At 37.4% G+C, this 21,167-nt stretch overlaps 1 protein-coding gene across 1 annotated transcript in view; it reads right to left on the minus strand.

Moving 5' to 3' along the window:
• The window catches only part of ENPEP (glutamyl aminopeptidase), an 88,555-nt gene that overhangs the window by 41,286 nt on the left and 26,102 nt on the right, over positions 1-21,167 (minus strand). The window contains exons 4-10 of the mRNA XM_081811992.1: positions 16,874-16,994; positions 14,446-14,600; positions 13,916-14,029; positions 10,673-10,807; positions 8,787-8,852; positions 3,033-3,098; positions 2,751-2,902 (exon numbers count right to left, since the gene is read on the minus strand). Coding sequence (XP_081668118.1) covers positions 2,751-2,902; positions 3,033-3,098; positions 8,787-8,852; positions 10,673-10,807; positions 13,916-14,029; positions 14,446-14,600; positions 16,874-16,994 — 809 coding nt within the window. The remainder of the gene's footprint in view (positions 1-2,750; positions 2,903-3,032; positions 3,099-8,786; positions 8,853-10,672; positions 10,808-13,915; positions 14,030-14,445; positions 14,601-16,873; positions 16,995-21,167) is intronic.

The raw sequence follows: 21,167 nt of genomic DNA on the forward strand, positions 1-21,167 counted from the left end.
CCTGATGGCTAATTCTGTAACTCTAAATAGCTCTCTCTTTTTTTTTCCCCAGATAGTATTTGTTAACTCATCCATGAGACGGGCTGATTTAGTTTACTTATACTAATTTATCTCCCATTCCCCCATTAACAGTCAAAATTTAAGAAAGTAAAATTATTATTAGATTTCTATAGGTTGTAATTGTTCCTTTCAATAATGTACTCAAGCTGTCATTTCCTGTCTCATAAATTTTAGTATTGCTACTCTCTCCTAACCGTAAAATAGGAGATTTTACCCCTACCTATCTTAGTGAAGAGAAACTGTAGGGTATCCTATGAATATGCTGGTAAATACTTAACAACTGGCTCTTGGGGGGGGTGCGGAATTGAACACAGTATTTGCTGGTTTCCATTAACTCACCACATGATCTATTTCAAGCTACCAGCATGATGGCACTGAGTTGGGATTAGCGTCCGCACCAGCACACCACTGAATTAGGACCCAACGCTTCCTTCCACCTCTCCTCCCTCTTCCACCTCCTTTCTTCTGCCAGCTTTTTTCCTTGTTACAACGTTAAGACTGCTTATATTTACAATCTTCTCTGCCACTGTAACAAAATCGTTATGTTATTCATCCCTGATTATAAAAGTTAAAAGCCAATAAGTAACATTTATGAAATTATACTATTGTATACATATTGTTAGCCAAGAAGTGTGTTAGAGTTACATTTCCTTCTCTATAGGCTGATTTCATGGCCCCCTGAGTCATTTAAATAAAAATTTACCCTAATACCCTAACATAAGGGTCAAATGGACTCCTTTTTCTTGTCTTTATCAATGGCATAAAATTGTTCTACCTTCTTTATTTTTTTGGATCACAATTTTTACATACAGCCTTGATTTGGTTTCTCTAGTTTTCTTCTTTACAGTTGACTTAACTGATGGGCCTTCACCAGCTCCTCAGGTTTTTTCATCCTCTCAACCATACTTGCTTTTTCCTGGTGATCACCTACCTGAGCCCAGTCATCCGGCTCTTACGCATGGCACCGTGAACCCATTGGCTCACTAATGGCCGGCATTTCCTGTCATGGTTTTCCTTGGTTGGATGCGTTGTTTCCTGGATCCACGTCTTCTTCTTCTTTTTTTTTTTTTTTGATTTATCCATATTTTTCCTCTTCTTCCTCCCCTAGTAACTTTCTAGGAAGTGCTGTGTGGAAAGCATTTTCTGGGCCTACATGTTTGAAAATGTCTTTGTTGTGCTTTTGCATTTGGTTTAGTTTGTGTGGAGAATTGGAGGCTGAAAGTATTTTTTGCTTCAACCATTTTAGATGATTGTTCCATTCATGAGGATGTAGCTAGGTATATATATATTTTTTCCTTTTTTATACTGTATAGTCAATGAACTTTTTAATCAGAATCCCTGTGTCCTTTATTATTTCTTTGATATGATTTGCCTCTCAAGTTTCTCTGTTTTCTTTTTTGAGAGACATCTATTAGTTGGGTGCTGGACGTTGCATATTTGTCTTCTCTTTCATATTTGTCAGTTCTGTGTGTTTGCCCTATAACTTGAGACAGTTCCCCAAATTTATTTCTACTTGCTTGATTAATTCTTTGACAACCAAAAATTTAACCTTCCAGAGCAATTCTATATTCTAAGTTTGTTTTGTCAAAGACATTCTGCTCTTAGTAAATGGGTGTTAATAGCTTCTTTGATCTCCGAATGTATTTCACAAATTTATTTTCTATTTCCTCAATTATGTTTCTTATAGAGACGATTTTTTGTTTGTTCAAGTGAGATTTTACCTTTTATGCTTTTAGGTTTTTTTTTTTATGTGTTGTGTGATCTTAATGGTCCACCCATATTTTAGAAAGAAGGACTAAATTAATTATTCTTGGCATCTTGCTTGTAACCCCTCTGCTGTTGAGAGGGGAGGTGTCTTTTTGAAACAAGCTCTTCCTCTGAACAGGATGTCTGACTGGGAGCTCTGTGTATGTATAAGGGGAGCTGGCAGCTCTAGCCCATCCATCCCACAAATGCCATAAGGAAGAAAGCTTTACTCTGGGCTTCCTAACCAAATGGAAATCCTTAGCTCTCCTCTACTGTTTTAGTCAATTTACTTGGGGCGGGGCAAGAGCCTTTGGATTTTTGCCTTGGGTCATTGCCAGGCTTCTGGCAGACTTCTGAGAGCTCTGAACAGAGAAAAGGATGGTAGTAGATGGAGGGAAAATGGAATGGGGGTGTGTCTGACTGGCACAATTGTCCTAAGTCTAGACTTCAAATTAATTGCCCTATTTTCAGCCTCACGTCTCACTCCTGCACTGCACTTTTCATGCTGACAGTGAGCCCAGAGCCTGCCTAGGGATAGGGAAGATATTTCTACCTCTACCACAAGTCCCTTTTTATCTAACTGCATCTTCCTTAGTTTGTTTGTTTTCTACCAATATTTCTCCTTCTGGCTTGTCTTCTAGAATTCTGTGATGTATATTGCCCCTCCTCTTTATTTTCTTTCCTTTATGGGTTTATTTCTTTTAGCACTTCTGTTCCTTTATTAAGTGATTTCTGGGAAGAACAGGACTTGGATACATGTGCTCAGTCCACCATTTTGAACCTGAAGACCACGGAGCTCCCTTTGAATGCTTTTGTTTCCCTAAAGACACTGTGTTTTTATATTATCACCCATCCATCATGTACTGAAGAGCAAGATCCAAGCAAATGGCCAATATTTCCATCAAATTTCTGCTTTACTCTTGAAATGCATTATAGATCCTTACCCAAGAGGTGAATGTGGCTCAGAAAGATTGGCTCTTGAATCCAACAGAAAGCGTTTCTGTGTGATGTTCCTCCTATCTTTGACATTAAGTACAGGATAACCCATCTGTTTGGTCCACGTATCCATTACTTCTTTCACTGGTAGATTACTTGCCTGATATTTAAAAAACATGAGGAATAATTAACAAATTAGGTGAATAAAAAGATAGAAGAGTCAGATAAAGAAATGATTGATAAATCATTTGTTAATCAGACAAAGAAATACTTGGGGATATACTCCTTACCTCTTCAAGTGCTCCCCAAAAATCTTCAGTTTTTGCATTCTTGAATTTGTATTTTTCCAAGTAAGTCTGTACATGAAAGAGAACAAGTATTTTAGAAGTCAATGTATGGGGGCACCTGGGTGGCTCGGTCAGTTAAGCATCTGCCTTCGGCTCAGGTCATGATCTCAGGGTCCTGGGATCAAGCCCTGATTCGGGCTCCTTGCTCAGCGGGGGAGTCTGCTTGTCCCTCTCACTCTCCCTCTATGTTCACTCTCTCTCTTAAATAAATAAATTTTTTTTTTTTAATTTTAAAAAGAAGTCAATGTATGCTTTTCTCATACTTCTACAACATGAGCTGAACCCTTAGACATATCTCATTCTAATGTATAATATGGCAACTGTATAATATGGCAACATAATCTTAATGTATAATATGGCAATAATATGGCTAGAATAAAATAAAATGATACATTGTATACAAAATATTTTGTAACCCATAAAACATTGTACAAATAATTTATTTGTAAAGCACAATTGTTTTTCTTTATTAATTATATAGCTTGTTCTTTTTCATAGTCTAATGGAATTGTGGGCAGGAGAGGAAAAGCTTAATTTTTTCAGGAGAAGAAGTATAAGATACGTAAGGGCATCCAAGTGTTCAGCCAACAGTCAGCAGTCCACAACATTTGTGATCCAGTATGACGAGAGATCCCTAATTCTATGATCTTCACTTAGTGGTGCTAACCTGTTAGTGCCAGCTACATCCCCTACCTTCATTTACAGGGGCGTTTTCTTATTTCAGACACTAGATGACCCATTACACATGAGCGATTGAGGCAACATGCAAAGATAAAACAGGTGAGCTTGGCTCTAAGCCAGGGCTCAGGAAACTTTTTCTGTAGAAAGCTGCATTGTAAAGATTTTCAGTTCGGGGGGCTCTCTAGTGTCTGTCGCATCTATTCAACTCTGCCTCCATAGAACAAAAGCATCTGTAGATAATATGTAAATGAATGACCATGGCTGTCTTCCAATAAAACATCATTTATGTGCTCTGATATTTGAATTTCATATAACTTTCACGTGTCATGAAATATTCTTCTTTTGATTTTTCAAGCATTCAAAATTGTAAAAGTGATTTTGTTTGCAGACCTTACAAAAATCGGTGGTGGGCCAGATTTGGCCCCAGGTCACAGTTAGTAGACCCCTGCTTTAAAGAAATGGATATATGATGTTTTGAATAATAAGAATGATGATCATGATCATGGATAAATTGGGGAAATTATTCTCTTTAAAGACTGTCTTCACTCTTCAATTATTTTTAAAATATGAATTTTTAAACTACAAGCCTCTCCCCTTTGGCAATTCTGTTCACAAAATCTCTGTATATGAGTTTTCAGATATAATGTGGTGTGTCCATAAAGAAAATTCCCAATTTTCTCCTACCCTCATAATTGTGGTTTCTCCAGGAAACCGTCCAAAGTTCCTGCCATATCATGACTTTGTTGCTGTGAGGAATTGTCCCATTTAAAATATGGACATCTTCGATAGAAATAAACCTTCTTAAGTGTTCCTTGAGCTTCAAAGAAAATAACCAATGGTTGACTTTGCACTTGACATTTTTACTCTAAGTTGCTATAATTTTCAAGAGGCAATGTGCGTAAGTCACATTATCTTCTAAATTCCTTTCATTTCAGGCACAGAGAGATAAAACAGGGTTAGCAGTAGTGCTCCGAGAAGCCTGGACGAGAGTTGAGACCAGTTTGGAATGCTGCCTTCGTATTTGTTCTTTTGATGAGGTCACTACTCAGCACTACCACTGGAGGGCAGGCAGAGGAAAGGAGAAGACATGAAAGGCACATACTCAATATTCAGTTTTAGGTATTTGTTCCAGAGCTTTGCACAAATCATTCATTCTAAATAAAATAATGGGGTACTTGGAATAGTAATGATTAATTATAACCATAGTTACCTGTTAATGACACTTTCTAGTGAGTAGTAGCATCTTAAAATTAATGTAGAGGAGTTTATTTGTATACTCACAGTGTCTTCAGCTTAGAACGTGCAATCTTGGAACTAGAGGGATTTTAAATATTATCTAACACAACTCTCACATTTTTAGGGGTATCAGAAACTGGTGCCCATAGAGGTGAAGAGAGTTTCCTGCAGTAACCTTGAAAGAATTCTGACTCCTGGACGCGTTTGTGCGGGTTTCAGTGGTGGTGTTATTATTATTGCTTTTTAAATAAACTGCAGTTTCTTGCTTCTCCTGAACTACAGGCTACATGGACATTTATATAAACAGTCTATTAAAAGACATCAATTTTATTTTGTCTAGATTAGTGCACTTCTGAATAGCCTATATTAAGAAATTTCTTTCTTGGGGCGCCTGGGTGGCTCAGTCGTTAAGCGTCTGCCTTTGGCTCAGGTCATGATCTCAGGGTCCTGGGATCAAGCCCCGCATCGGGCTCCCTGCTCAGCGGGAAGCCTGCTTCTCCCTCTCCAACTCCCCCTGCTTGTGTTCTCTCTCTCGCTGTGTCTCTCTGTCAAATAAATAAATAAAATCTTAAAAAAAAAAAAAGAAATTTATTTCTTCACCTTGAATAATCACAACGCAGTCATTCCACTCAAAATTTTATGGTGACCTAGGTCCCCCAATAATAGTCCCTCACTAGTTGGTATTGGTGTGGTAAGCACAAAAGGAAAGGAGCCCTGTTTCTGTAACTAGTATCCCAGGAAGGGAAAGGACCATGTTCCAACTGAGCCATTCCTGTCCTATCAAGGATACAGCTGATACTAAGAGAAGAAGAAAGGATGGATACATTTCTCAGCTTGATTTCATGACCATGTACTGTTACGAACGCCCCATTATCTATTATGATTTTTTATGCACAAGCACAGACTTAAAGATTTTCCAGGTGATGGTTTTGCCCTTATTTCCCTGCACTCTGCACCTCCTTTGATGTCTGAGATGGGGGTTGGGGGAAGGTGATGAGCACGAAGGAGAGCAGACAGCTGGCCATCCCCAGATGGGGATGCCACATCAGGTTAGCTAATGAAGAGTCACTATGGACAGAAAATTAGTATTTTCAAAGGAAAAATTTTGAACGGTATCACAGAGTGTGGGATTTAGGGGCAGCAATCATAGTGTGATGATAACTCAAGGAGAGATACTATTCGGATACTGGAATGAAGGAAAGGAATGTTCCAATTGATTTGAGAGCTATTGAGTGTGGTCTATACTGATCATATACCATTTTCAGATATGAGCTAGTGTATGAAGATTGTAGGGAAAAAGTGAGTGTTTTAGTGGGGTTTTTTTTTTTTTGGTAAATTTATTCCACAGCACGATGATGGCATGAAAAAATTAATACTTATTCATCCTAGTTCAGTTTCGAGATCCATCTATAGTCCCAGGGTGGAGGAAGACAGTTTTCACCTAAGAAATATTAGTTTTAGACAGGAAGACTGGCTTTTTAACTAATTATACCATAGATACCGGGCTAAAGGAAATACGAGAGTATTTCTGAATTATTAGAATAGCTATTCACTTTTAAAGACTCTTTTGGTCCATCTCTAGAAATTACCATAAAAATCATTTAATTTGAAGTCAGCTTTGAAGATTCCAAGAATGTGTTACTGATCAGTTTAATTTAGAATGAAAGCTCTGCAAGTAGAATTTTCACTGAATTTTTTAAAAGAATTGTCTTTGTTTTTTTTCTATATTTTATACTATTTATTATAGGCCATTCACTAACTCAAGAAGCATTTATTGGATTGCCTAACATGTGTAATGCATTCTACTAGGCCCTGGAGTATACGCAAAGATATAGAAGACCGAGTTCCTCACTGAAGGTGCTCACAGTGAGAGAAGATATGAAGAAATGTGAGTTTGAAGCCAACGGAAAAGTTACAAGATGTTCTAATGTGCACATAAGAATAAGCACATAGCTTTTCCCTTTCGGCCAGTGTCCACACAGAATATTTTATTAATGGACAAAAGGAGTAAAATGTATGGATATACTCCCTGAATATTTCCCAAGTCCTGGTCCTATTTCTTACTTTGGTAGTCACCTAGAAATTTTAGCATTGGGTAGAAGGGTACTGTCTCCTTTTGGGAGAGCATAGAGAGTGCCGGATGCCATATAAGAAGACTTAATGGGGGCGCCTGGGTGGCTCAGTTGGTTAAACGACTGCCTTCGGCTCAGGTCATGATCCTGGAGTCCCAGGATCGAGTCCCGCATCGGGCTCCCTGCTCGGCGGGGAGTCTGCTTCTCCCTCTGCCCCTCCCCCCTCTCATGTGCTCTCTCTCATTCTCTCTCTCTGAAATAAATAAATAAAATCTTAAAAAAAAAAAAAAAAGAAGACTTAATGGTAGCGAGAGCTGAAGGAATGGGGAGCAGGCATTGTCCTGGGGAATCACATCGAAAAGACGTACTAGCACTCTTTAGAAAAGCTGGCAGGGGGCTACTCTGACCTGTTCTCTGCCTTCTGGACTGGCCACCATCACCACTGCTCTGCTGAGCAACCTGGGGCATCACAGCAGGGAGGAGGCAGTTGAGAGGGGGAAAGTAAGAAGCCAATTCCATCTCTAGGCTGCAGTGGGGCCAACCTGCAGACAGGACAGTTGCAGAGACAGATTGTAGCAACACTGACAATATAAAACCCTGAGAGACTTGGCTTAGGTTTTGCTAGAAATTAAAGATGAAACTGAAATATCCCCTGGAGTAATCACCTTAAGTTGGATGTGTGAGATGCTTTTGAAAATTTATCATTTCTGTTTCCAAAAGGAAGCAGGCCCTCTTCAATCATTGACTCCATCATAATAGGAATGTGTATATTTGCCATTTTTTAAATCCAATAACAGGGGATGGGGCGCCTGGGTGGCTCAGTTGTTAAGCGTCTGCCTTCAGCTCAGGTCATGATCCCAGGGTCCTGGGTTCGAGCCCCTCATCGGGCTCCCTGCTCAGTGGGAAGCCTGCTTCTCCCTCTCCCACTCCCCCTGCTTGTATTCCCTCTCTTGCTGTGTCTCTCTCTGTCATAAATAAATAAAATCTTTAAAAAAAAAAAAATCCAGTAACAGGAGAAAAGTCCTTTTACAGACTGGAAGGGAAGACCTTTATAGATACGTTTCCGTTTTTATGTCATGTTGCTATGGGCTGAATTGCGTTCCCCGAAATTCAGACATTGAAGCTCTACTCTCCAACGTGATGGTGTTTGCAGATGAGGCCTCTGGGGGGGTATTTAGGTTTAGATGAAGTCATGAGGGTGGGACCCTCAGGACGGGATCGATGTCTGTCTGCTAAGAGACACCAGAGAGCTCTCTCTTGCTCTGCCACTCGAGGACACAGCAAAGAAGCAGCCATCTGCAGGCCAGAAAGACATCCCTCTCCAACACATGAATCTGCCAGGCCATGGTCATAGACTTCTCAACCCCCAGAACCGTGAGGAAATACATTTCCGTTGTTTAAATGACCCAGCCGATGGTATTTATTATGGTAGACTGAGCTAATACACATAAAAAGGGCATCCAAAATAACTGAGGAGTCCATTCAACTTCTCCATGAAATTTCAGCTAAATGGCAACTACAGATAATGGTGTCCAGGCACTTAGCTGGCTGTGAAGTCACCTTTTCATGTTTTGCTATTTAATCTATCCCTGAGTAAGGAGAGAGAAAGTAAAAAGGGAGTTGTCCTTAATTAATCACATATTGACATTCATCAGCCACCGATTAGTGTAGCTTACATTTAATACTATTAAAAAGTAATAAATCATACCTGACATCCCTTTTGAAATTTCTCTGGTGTTATCCAGTCTTCAAGCATCCTCAGAATGGACGATCCCTGTGGTGGAAAAAAAATGACAAATTGAACTAGTAAAGGATAGGCTGGAAACAAACACCAGGGATCACTATGGTGACCAGTATTTTAATACCGTATTTGTGAGATTATGCCTTCAAGATGACCCCACTAAATTACTTGGCCATAACTCAGTAGTTTTAGCATAAAAATGTCACTTTGCACACCCCCTGTATCTACGCTTCTAAAATAACTAAAAGATAAAGAGAAATTGATAAAGTGGCCATCATTTCAGTGACTTGGGGTTTAAATAATTATTGCACTTCACCAAATGAACCAGCAGATGGGGCTTTTCTAATGAAGGAGAAACGTTAGAAACACTTAGAAATCTATTTTTCAGTGAATGAAGTAATTCCGTGATAAAATTCTGCTTACTTCTTAAAGTATATCTCAATACTTTAAAAAGATTACATTTAGTGGAAATAGTTGAGGAACTGTCTGGTCAAATAGTTTAGTATAGTTAGATATATCATTTAGGCATAAAATCCTCTTCAAAAGTAGTTTATCTCATTTGGTTTTATTTTATCTGAAAAATCTGATTAATACCTCTGCTCTCTACTTTCTCTGCACATGTTATAAGATTAATACTAAAATTCACTATTTACACATTTTTAAATCAATTTTCAAGTAACTTGCCAGAAAAACGTGTGCCTCCCCATGAAGTTAGCAATTTTTACTGTCATTTAAGTATAAATTATTTTTGTACCTAGTAGAAGGCTAAAGGTTTAGAACATTTATTTATTTTTGACCTAATATCTTAAACCCATGGAATATCTAGGATTCAGAAAGAAACTGATTTAATAAAATATAAACGTCTCCATGTGAGTTACTAGACCATACCATAAGTGGATTGGAAATGTCCATTTTAAGAGAAAGAGGAAAGAATCATTGGCAGGTGTGAAAGAAAAATGAATAAAGGAAGCCTAAAAAGATGCCATGGGAATAATGATAGGGAAAGCCAAAAATATGATGCTATAACTTTGAAATAGTAATATATAGAAGGCTTTTTTCACTCAAGCCATTTTATCTAGTATTCATTTTAATAATTATAATATTTCATTTTAAATAAAACTTTAGGTATTATCCAGAATAACAAAATGTATTCATTTGCAGTGGCTTTTGAGCAGCTTAGCATAGTGGGTAAACCATGAGCAGCAAAAGGGAAATGACTAAATTATACTGCATGCAGGCATGAAGATGTTTGGAGGAGGAGCTATAGGAAACTCTGTGGGAGAAAATGGGTCACTGTAGATCTACAGTCGCTTTGCAAACCATGTTAATGGATAAAAATCACCCATCTACAACATATTAATAAAGTCATCTTTATATGTTATATAAAAATGGATAAAAGTCATTCTTTCAAACTGAGTTGGGTTTAAATTCTTACTGGCTGAACTAAAGGATTCTATTGGAAAAGGTGTCCACATATATGACATCAAAGACCACAGATCAGAAAAAGAAGATTTACTGTCTTTTAAAAAATCAAATCACATCAAAAACTAATGATGTAATGTATGGTGATTTGCATAACATAATAAAATTTTTAAAAATCAAACAAAAATAAAAAATCAAATAATTTTAAATTTGAAGCTTGAAGTGTAAATATTCAGTTAGAATGAAAGAAGTTATAAACAAAAGTGAAAGGAGAAATTTTTAAAAATCTGATTCAAAATCCTGTGACAATGACCAGCATTGATCAATTTGACAGGAAAATACAAACTATTGAATATTCAGCACCCAGAATAATCTCTACACTGTTTCCTAAAGCCCAGAAGATGTTCACAACAATGTCAGATTTTCCCTACCTTGCTATAGGATATCCCATCAAAAACAGATGTTATTTCAGCAGGATTTGTCACGGTGACAACAATTGGGTGTGAAGACATCAAAGAATCATCCTCTTGTACGGGTAATACATCTTCAAGTAACATCTGGTTTCTCTGAAATGACAGAATGAACCAAAAAAGACAGCACTTCCTTTATACTGGTTCATATTTCAAAATATCATTTGTGTATCACTTGGTGGAAAATAAATATAAATGACTCAAATTACTTAAGACAAGGAGTAGGTGTTCAAATTAATCATATTTGGGGCACCTGGGCGGCTCAGTTGGTTAAGCGACTGCCTTCAGCTCAGGTCATGATCCTGGAGTCCCAGGATCGAGTCCCGCATTGGGCTCCCTGCTCAGCAGGGAATCTGCTTCTCCCTCTGACCCTCCCCCGCTCATGCTCTCTCCCTCTATCTCATATAAATAAATAAAATCTTTTAAAAAAACCAAATTAATCATATTTTACACGGATTGATCCATACTGATTCTATTCCCTTCTTCTACTGTAATTCCTTTGACTTCACCCCTATATGACGGGCCAAGAAGACACAAGCATTTGTGAATTGTTTCTGCTACTTATGCATGACTTTCAGACACATGCCAAAGTTTTCAAGCCTTATTTTCATATCTGTGCAATGGGAATGATACCACCTCACAGATTTGTTCTCAGAATTAAGTGAGGATGCATGTTGATGAAAATTGATGTTCAGGATTTATTTTTTAATTTTTTTAATTTTTTGGTCAACTAATCATTAGAATTTGGATGATTCATAATTAATCAAAGAAATATTAGTTTTTGCTTTAGTTCTAATAATCACCTTCTCAATCCAATCCTTGTTTTCTCAGCAAAATAGAGTGGTTGAGAGGTCTAGCCCTATGGTCAGACTTTCATGGTTCATAGCTCAATTTTTCCATTTTCTAGATATGTAAGTTTAAGCTCCCTAACCCTTCAAATAGGGAAATAATGGCATATGCTTTTTGGAATTGTTAGAGAATTTAATGATAATGCATGGTATTACATTTTCCACTTTTGCAATTTCCATTTATAATAGGCAAGACACTATTATCAAGTGATGACTGCCAGTCCAAGGTAATTTTGAATTGGATTTTAAATTTTGTACATCTAAAAGGCTTAAGTAAGTAGAAAGACTTCCGTTCTCAGTGTCAGGAAATTTGACTCTAGTTTTGGTTGTGCTACCAACTGTCTGTGTGATATTGGAAAGTTATATTACCTTTCTGGGCATCAGCTTTTTCACCTGTGAAATGAGGCTCTACTCTTGTGGTACTTACCAGGCTCTCTTACAATCTGTCTATAGTTATCTGTTCCCCTCCACCCACCAGACCCTTAATTGGGAACTCCTTGAGGGCAAGAAATATATTTTATTCTGTTTTGGATTCTCTGTAGTGTTCACTGAACACAGAAGACAGAATGAATGGATAAAAAATGAATGAATGAGTGGATAGACGGATGGATGGATGGACGGATGGATGGGTTGGACCATGTGATTAAATTTCATTTAAGAACTGCATACTAGGAGCGCCAGGGTGGCTCAGTCAGTTGAGCATCTGACTTGATTTCAGCGCAGGTCATGATCTCAGGGTTGTGGAATCGCTCTGTGCTCAGCCGGGAGTCTGCTTGAGATTCTCTCTCTCCTTCTCCCTCTGCCCCTCTCCACCGCTCTCTCTCTCTCAAATAAATAAACCTTAAAAAAAATACTAAATTCTTCTGAAATTTAATTGGTGTTTTAAAATGCTGAATTGGAATATTAAAATGTAAAATATCTTATATATAATACAACAATATGAAAATGTTATAGTTTCTTACGATAGCTTGCAATAAGAAGGACCTCAGTTTATAGAAAATAAAGGACAAAATAATTTTTCATTTATACAGTTTAATTTCAACAAATTACAAAATCAACAATTTTCAACATATATGAGTGATTCTCAACTAGGGCAAATTTTGGCCCCCAGGGGACATCTGGAAATATCTGGACACATTTTTGGTTTTACAACTGAGGAGGGAGGGTTACTTGCATCTAGTATATATGGACCAGGGATGCTTAGAAATATCCTACAATACACAGGACAACCCCCACAATTGTCACCCACTCCCAAATTATTTGGCCCAAAATGTCAATAGTTCCATGGTTGAAAAACCCTGATGTAAATTAAAGTTTTAAGCAGGAATCATTGTAAATTAACTTTCTCACTTTTTAAAGTAGGTTATGGAAATGGCCAAGGGCTTCAGGCATTTTAAGGTCGTCTTTTTATTTTTTCCAGTAGAGGGCAGTAGTCTCTACAGTACACAACCTGTAATTCTCTACTTTTACACATCTTACACACTTATACTTTCATATATACAAACAGATAAGAGCACGTACACCATCTTAATATCGATAAAAACAGATTTAGCTTTTCAGAAAAAAATATCTTTATGGTTCTTAGATGCCTTTGTTCCAGGCCCCTCAAGGACATGAGGTAGGATAATGGTAATTACAGCTATTTTCAGGAGCCTTTAAGCTTACAAGATAGAGAACAATGTTCTTCTTTCATAGAGGAGAGAACTGACTCAGGATATGTCACTTGCTCAAGGTCACATCCCCTATAACACTCAATTTATGCTCTTATCTCTTTTTTTTTTTAAAGATTTTATTTATTTATCTGAGAGAGAGAATGAGAGAGAGAGAGCATGAGAGGGGGAGGGTCAGAGGGAGAAGCAGACTCCCCGCTGAGCAGGGAGCCCGATGTGGGACTCGATCCCGGGACTCACGGATCATGAGCTGAGCCGAAGGCAGTCGCTTAACCAACTGAGCCACCCAGGCATCCCTATCACACTATTTCAGCGGCCTGTGTAAGGTAAGTCCTTTGTAAAATTAGACTTAGATTTTTCAAGGGATTAACACTGCAGGCACTTAAATACAGAGCTGTGTTGTCTAAGCTCACTATTTTGTTTTCTTGCTTTGACATATGTTATTGAGGGACTCTATCGAGGACATCCTCAGATTGGGGTGGTCAGCTGCTCTCCCAGGCCTGGGCATTGGTCCTCAGCAAGGTGTAGCTCAGTGGAACAAACCGACTCCACTCCATGCTCACAAGGAAATTCCTAGTTCACCACTGCACCAGGCGCCTGACTCGGGGACACAGTCATGGTGTAAAGGTTTCAGTTGCTTTGCATGAGGCAAATAGACATTGAGAGCTTATATGTTCTAGGCTCACCATTTGCCACTCTTTTTCTGCTTGGTTTACTCCCAGGAACTCAAAGAAGGAAGCAAATCCTTCATTTAGCCACAAGTCTTCCCACCATTCCATGGTCACAGTATTTCCAAACCACTGAAATTATAAACAAATAGAGAGTTAAATTATTGTGCTTGTGGTAGAGAGGCCTAGAAATTTGCAATACATTTATTTGTCTATATAAATGTTGTCACTTGACACAAAAGTGTCAGGCATTGTACTTAATTAGAATTTATTTCCTGCTTTTTTTTTTTCTATTTCTCCTGATTTTTAAATGATCTTAAATTCTCCTTAGTTTATTGCCTTTATTTAGGTAATACTGGGCCTATGTAAAGTCATAGTGAGATCTCCTGTGTATTTACTAAAGGCAAAACAATGTGTCTTAAAAGACTGTCAGGCCGGATTTTCTGATTAGCTTGTTTTTTATTTGCTAAGTTATTATTAATTTCAATTATTCCTATGGTCTTAAGCCACTTTTAAAAACAAGCTAATTTGATACTAAGATTCCATACCTGATGCACAAGTTCGTGGGCAACCACGCTGGCCACCCTCTGCTGGTTTGATGAGGCTGATTCCTCAGGGTCATAAAGCAAGTTTGTTTCTCTGTAAGTGATGAGTCCCCAGTTCTCCATGGCCCCGGTGCCAAAGTCTGGAATAGCGATTTCATCTATGGAGAAAGAAACAGTCCCATGAGAAATACTTCTTTGCATTTGTTTATAACATTTCTTACTAAATTAAGTTCTTTGGATGACTGTTTTTAAAAAGGCTAAAAATAATTTCTTAGAGTAAAAACAATAATCTATTTGTGCGAAATTTTCAGCCTTCATGCGCTCAGACTTTCCATGGAACTTTTCCTGTTGGCCCCAAATACCAGGGCGTCTTTTAGTTTTCAAAGGATACTAATGGCAATGCTCTTTTCAGTCCTCTATAATTTTATGTCTTTTGTTTCTCTCTGTACTTCATTTTTATTAGCTGTTTTTTTTTTTTCAAGATTTTTACAGGTAACAGAAAACATCTGTTTTTGAGGATAAGCTGTGAGGAATAAGGAAGTGAAGTTTTCAAATGAGGACTTAGAAGTACACAGCTTCCAAGTGCACAGGAATATATTTCTATTCAAGGATGCAGAATATTAGAGCATATAAAATTCCACTTTTTCCCTATTTCTATACAACTTGAGATCAACCCAATTCCTTACTGGTTACCATCCATTTGCATGCATTAAATAAGTTGGAATCAACATGCAATAGACTGTATTCTTTCTAAACTCTCTTCCAGACCTAAAATGTTGGATTCTACCAGGAATTTCTATTCTTTATTTTTGCTTGGCCCTATAATCTTTGATATAACATCTGACAGGAAGAGGCAGTGCCTATCAGTTCTGGTTAAATCCCAAACAGAAATGTTGAGCTTGATTAGTGGATAGAATACAGATTCTCCAGCTAAAGAACTATAATAAAAATGTAATTTCTTTATTATTACATATAATTTTTTTTAAAGTAAGCTTTACTCCCAGAGTGGAGCCCAATGCAGGGCTGGAACTCACAACCCTGAGAACAAGACTCAAGCTGAGGTCATGAGTCGGATGCTTAATCTTCTGAACCACCCAGGTGCCCCATATTATTACATATAATTTAAATGACGTACATAAATAAAAATAAATTTAATTTTTATCTAACATATAAGCAAAGGTCCTTTCTGGTTAACATAAAGATTCTTAAAGCTTCTTATAGAAGAATGAAAAGTGGATATATCTTAAATAAAAGTCAAGGTTACAGCAGTAGTTCCCTTTCTGTGTTATCTTCATTCTTAGGTTAGGTTATTTTGTCCCAAGAATACCACTTAAAGGGTGGAGAATTATCCCCCCCGCAAGGGCCATTATTTTCTATAATATGGAGTATAATTTTTACCTAATCCTTGAATGAAAGGACTTTTTTGTGACCTCATTTCTCTAGTGAGTATTGACATTATAATGAATTAACTCACGTGAGAAAAAGAGAAAATAGACTTTTAAATTAGTGTGCTTAACATTTTATTAAATATTATTCTGATGTTGATGAAAAGGTGTTTCTCTTCCTGTCTCTTTCTCTAATAGTGGGGAGCTGATGCCATTGAAGAGAAAATGGAGCATCTACAAAGTTGCCCAGAGCCAAAGCCACTCTTATGTAGAGAATCTGGCATCCCAGTCACTTTGCACTGATAGTTTATTAAAGTAGAGGCATAAACAGAAATAGAGAAATCAATTTTGGGTTGATTGGTTTCCTTGTTGTCTTCATTTTATCCCTCCGAACATCTATATGGGTGTTTCATTTAAAGTCTTTGCTAACACCACTCAAGCTTACTAATAAAGCACTTTTACTATTGGTAGAAGTATCATATCCACACCATTTTGATTATAGCCCTAATTTTATTTTAAAAAGAAAACATTCCCCCCAATTAGAAAAATATATTTATGGAAGGAGTATCAGTGTTTCATTTTAACTGCTGGAGAATCTAGAATTAGTCTTGTACAATGGAAAGACTAGAAGCACATGGGACTCCGATAGCATCATTTATCCCTACTATTTATCAACTCATTGATGGTAGGGTGGCAATGTAAGCTATTGCGATGGTAATGATTTTGAAATGAACAAATCTAGGTTGCTATTTTTGGCTCCATTGTTATCAACACCTGCAGTTTTGCACATTAACTTTAGTCTTTATTTGAAAGTAAAAGTTTATGCATTTACCAGGTAAGAACAGAATAAGTATGGGACATTATTCTTGGAGGACTCCAAAGTGCATCTTTCAGCATCTAGCAAATATTAGATACATATTTTAGGCATATAATAAAAATACTAAGGGATGGCTATTAACTAAGAATGTGAAAACTTGAGGAAATAATTTAACTTAGGTAAAAGCAAAGGCAATATTAAAAATAAGAAAATAAAAAATGAGTCTCACCTAATTTAGGAAGAGCATAATCCATAGCAAAGTATTCTTCAAAATAATCAAACACAATTTTAGTTATGTTTGCAGCATATTCAGCTGTGTGCTTTTGCTGTGGCTGGACATATATAGTGAGCTAGTAAACAAAACACAAAAATTTAGTGAAAATTATTCTTTATTTGATAAAACACAAAAACTATGATATAAAACATAGTGGAAAGAAGGTGAGCTTTGAAGCTAAGTAAAGACTTATTTGAATCCCAGTTTTGGACAAATCACTTCACATCTCTGAGACTCATGTGTAAAGGAAAATAATACTGTATAACTCTCTGAGTGATTTCAATAACTAGAAATAATGTAAGACACAACAGTTGTATCCAATATATTTTTTAAATCTTACTTTTTTCTATTTAGAAATAGATTCTTAAAATGTGTCTACCTATCTTTCTATCAATTTCTTTCTATCAATTTCTATCATCTCTATCTATCTCTGTGTAATTTGTTTTTGAGGACATGAATCATGTCATCTTTCTCATCTAAAGAGCCCTTGGATACATTTTTTTTCCACTTGTACTATTCTACCCATTACTGCCCAAATTACCCTTTTGATATTTTAACTACTTTACTCCCAGAGTCTAAAATACAGTGATTCAAAATTTTCTGAGAGGGAGGCATCAATTCTCTAAGTCTCTAAGATACTTTGTGTCCCTATGACATGATTTATAAATCAAATCCAAGTATAGACTTTTTACCTCCCAGTTTCAGCATGTATGCCCCAGAATAGCCAACATGATATTGAAGGAGAAAAAGAAAGTTGGAGGACTGATACTACCTGACTTAAAGACTTACTATAAAGCTATACTAATCAAGACAGTACAGTATTAGCAATAGACAAGTAAATCAATACAACACAATGGAGGGCCCAGAAATAGACCAAATAAATATAGTCAAATGATCTTTGACAAAGAAGCAAAGGCAATACAATGGAACTAAGATAGTTTTTTTAACAAATGGTGCTAGAACAAATGAACACCCACATGCAGGAAAGTGAATCTAGATACAGACTTTACACCCTTCACAAAAATGAACTCAAAATGGGTCAGACCTAAATGTAAAATGCAAAGCTATAAACCTCCTAGAAGACAACATAGGAGAAAACCTAGATGACCTCTGATATGAAGAAGACTTCTTAGGTACAACACCAAAGGCCTGATCTATGAAAGAAATAATTGATAATTGACTTCATTAAAAACTTCTGCTTTGTGAAGGAAAATGTCAAGAGAATGAGAAGACAAGCCAAAGACTGGGAGAAAATATTTGCAAGAAACACATCTGATAAAGGACTAAAATATACAAAGAACTCCTACAACTCAACAAGAAGAAAACAACCTGATGAAAGCATGGGCCAAAGACCTTAAGAAACACCTCATCAATGAAGATATAGAGATGGCAAATCTGTATACAAAAAGATGCTCCACATCATATGTCATCAAGGAGATGCAAATTAAAACAATAATAAGATATCACTACACATCTACTAGAATTCCGAAATCCAGAACACTGACAACACCAAATGCTAGCGAGAATTGGAGTGACAGGAACTCCCATACGTTGCTGGTGGGAATGCAAAATGGCATAGCCATTTTGGAAGACAATTTGGCAGTTTCTTACAAAACTAAATATACTCTTACTATACGATCCAGTAATTGTGCTCCTTTGTATTTACCTAAAAGAGTTTAAAATATGTCCAACAAATACTTGCACACAGATGTTTATAGCAGCTTTACTCACAATTCCCAATGCTTGGGAGAAACCAAGATGTCCTTCAATAGGTAATGGATAAACTGTGGTACATCCAGACAATGGAATATTATTCAGTGCTAAAAAGAAATGAGCTATAAAGCTATGAAAAGACAGGAAGAAATCTTAAATACATATTACTAACTGAAAGAGCCATTCTGAAAAGACCTCATACTATATCATTCCAATTATATTAATTTTGGAAGAGGCAAAACTATAGAGACAATAAAGAGATCAGTAGTTGCTAGAGGTTGGCAGGTGGAGGAAGAAGGAAATATGAATAAGTGGAGCATAGAGGATGTTTAGGGCAGTGAAAATACTCTGTACGATATAATGATAGATGTATATCATCATACATTTGTCCAAATCCACAGAACGTTCAACACCAAGAGCGAACCCTAAGGTAAACTATGGACTTTGAATAATCAATGTAGGTTCATCTTTGGTTAAAAAAAGATGTACTATTTGGCGAAGTGATAGTGATAATGGGGGAGGCTCTGCATATGTGGGGGCAGGGGGCATATGTAAAATCTTACATAAGATCTTCAACTTAATTGTAAACCTGAAACTGCTCTAAAAAAGAAGTCTTTTTAAAAAAAAAGTTTGTAAGAGGGCACCTGGGTGGCTCAGTCGGTTAAGTGTCTGCCTTCAGCTCAGGTCATGATCTCATGATCGAGTCCCATGTTGGGCTTCCTGCTCAGCGGGGAGTCTGCTTCTCCCTCTCCCTCACCCTCTCCCCCCCACACTCGTGTTCTTGATAGCTCTGTCTCTCTCTCTCTCTCTCTCAAATACATAAATAAAATCCTAAAAAAAAAAAAAATGTGAGGAATTCAAATGAAGCATACTTGCTGAACTTAAAACCTGATTCAAAACCCTCAAGTAAAGCAAAATATGCAGTTATTCAGTAAATCCAAGCCCATCTACCTAACTGAAACAGGTGACTCATCATTTAAAAAAAGGAAAACAGAAAGAGAAATTATGCCTACTTTTTTCCTTTATTATTCCAAAAAGATTGCTAGTTTTGGTGTTCTCTTAGGCACACATATCGAGCCATCTTTTCTTAGATATGAAAAACGGTAGAACGATCCAAGAATTTAAGGCCAAGTACTGAAAGAGCCTCCCTGAAACTACCAGAATGGGCTCGCTGTTCCCACATCCACTGGGTAGTTGACATTCTTGCTTTATTTGCAAAAGTAAAGATGTGTTCATCTTCGTCTCCAAAGGCAACACAACTCACTCAACTACCATCCCAACATTCTTTGAGGTTTGTTTTGGGTTTGGGTTTGGTTTTGGCTTTTTTAGTTACCAGGATAGGTGATACATTTCCTCACTGTTCTCGTTCTCTTTGTGAACAGTGACATGCATTTTCCAAGAAGTTGAGTGAAGCTAAAGATCCAGCTGGTGGCCACTGTACAGAGCAAGGTAACTGCCGTATGAAATCAAAACCATCGTGTTCAGACAGGTCTGCCACATTGTACACTGAGAGTTTCAGAACATTTCCTCTGTGAATTAGAGGCAAAACTGCCCCGGAATTTCTACCACATCTGTTCTCTACCATTAAGAAACGTCAGGGAGGATAGTTCCCCTTGACCTACTCCACTGTTATCCACACACTACTTTTGTGCAGCACATAATGTTTGGAGAATGAGAGGGTTGAGAAAGAGGGAGAAAGAGGAAGTAGTGATAACAGTGAGTCCCTAGACTCACTGTTGGGAGTTAAGAGGAAGAAGAGATAAGAGTGGGAACCCCAGGTGCACAATGGGGAGGAGAAAGACTCTGCTCTTTGTACCGAATCTTCTTTCCCATGCCATTAGATTGGCTCCCTTCACACAGAATGCTTCTGAGACAACATAATCTGGTTTTTCTCACTCTCCAAATTTCTGTTGTTGGATTGATGTTACTGTAAATTCAATCAGAATGAAAGTAGCCCCTTCCTCTTTGTTTCTGAGAAACTCAACACCACGGAAGTATGTTCTGTCTTTACAGTCTGGCCAGGCTGAAGATCACCTGTGATCTGTGACCCTTATTTTGAAGGGACATCGATCATATTTTATGACCATTGCTCTGATCCACTGGGCTGAGCAATCAAGAATATACAGATTCAGCCATTACTCTTGTAACATAATCAGCTGAAGTTTATCTAGAGCATGTCCTATCTGCGGTATGTAACAAACTTACTTTAAAGACTCTACCAACATGCCAACATTGTGTGCTAGCTGAAGCTTCAAAATCCTTTATGTGACATCTATTTAATAGCAGATCATCTGTGATGTTCGGATTTGGTGATTTAAGCATCCTCCCCTCTGCTCGGCCTTTCCTGCTTTCCAGCCTCATCTTCAGCTTATGCTCTATCTGCACCTCCCTCTCCTTTCTGTGGGCTTTAGCAAAGGCTTTAGTAATCGGCGAGGCCACAGTACCTCTGTCCATGACAAAGTTCAGGAAATTACCCCTCAGTTGTCATCACTTTGTAATAATTGTCATCTTTCTAGTTTATAAGCTTGCCTCACTG

This window comes from Leptonychotes weddellii, chromosome 2 (assembly GCF_054177405.1).
Source record: "Leptonychotes weddellii isolate Sample4059 chromosome 2, ASM5417740v2, whole genome shotgun sequence".
Lineage (NCBI taxonomy): Eukaryota > Metazoa > Chordata > Mammalia > Carnivora > Phocidae > Leptonychotes > Leptonychotes weddellii.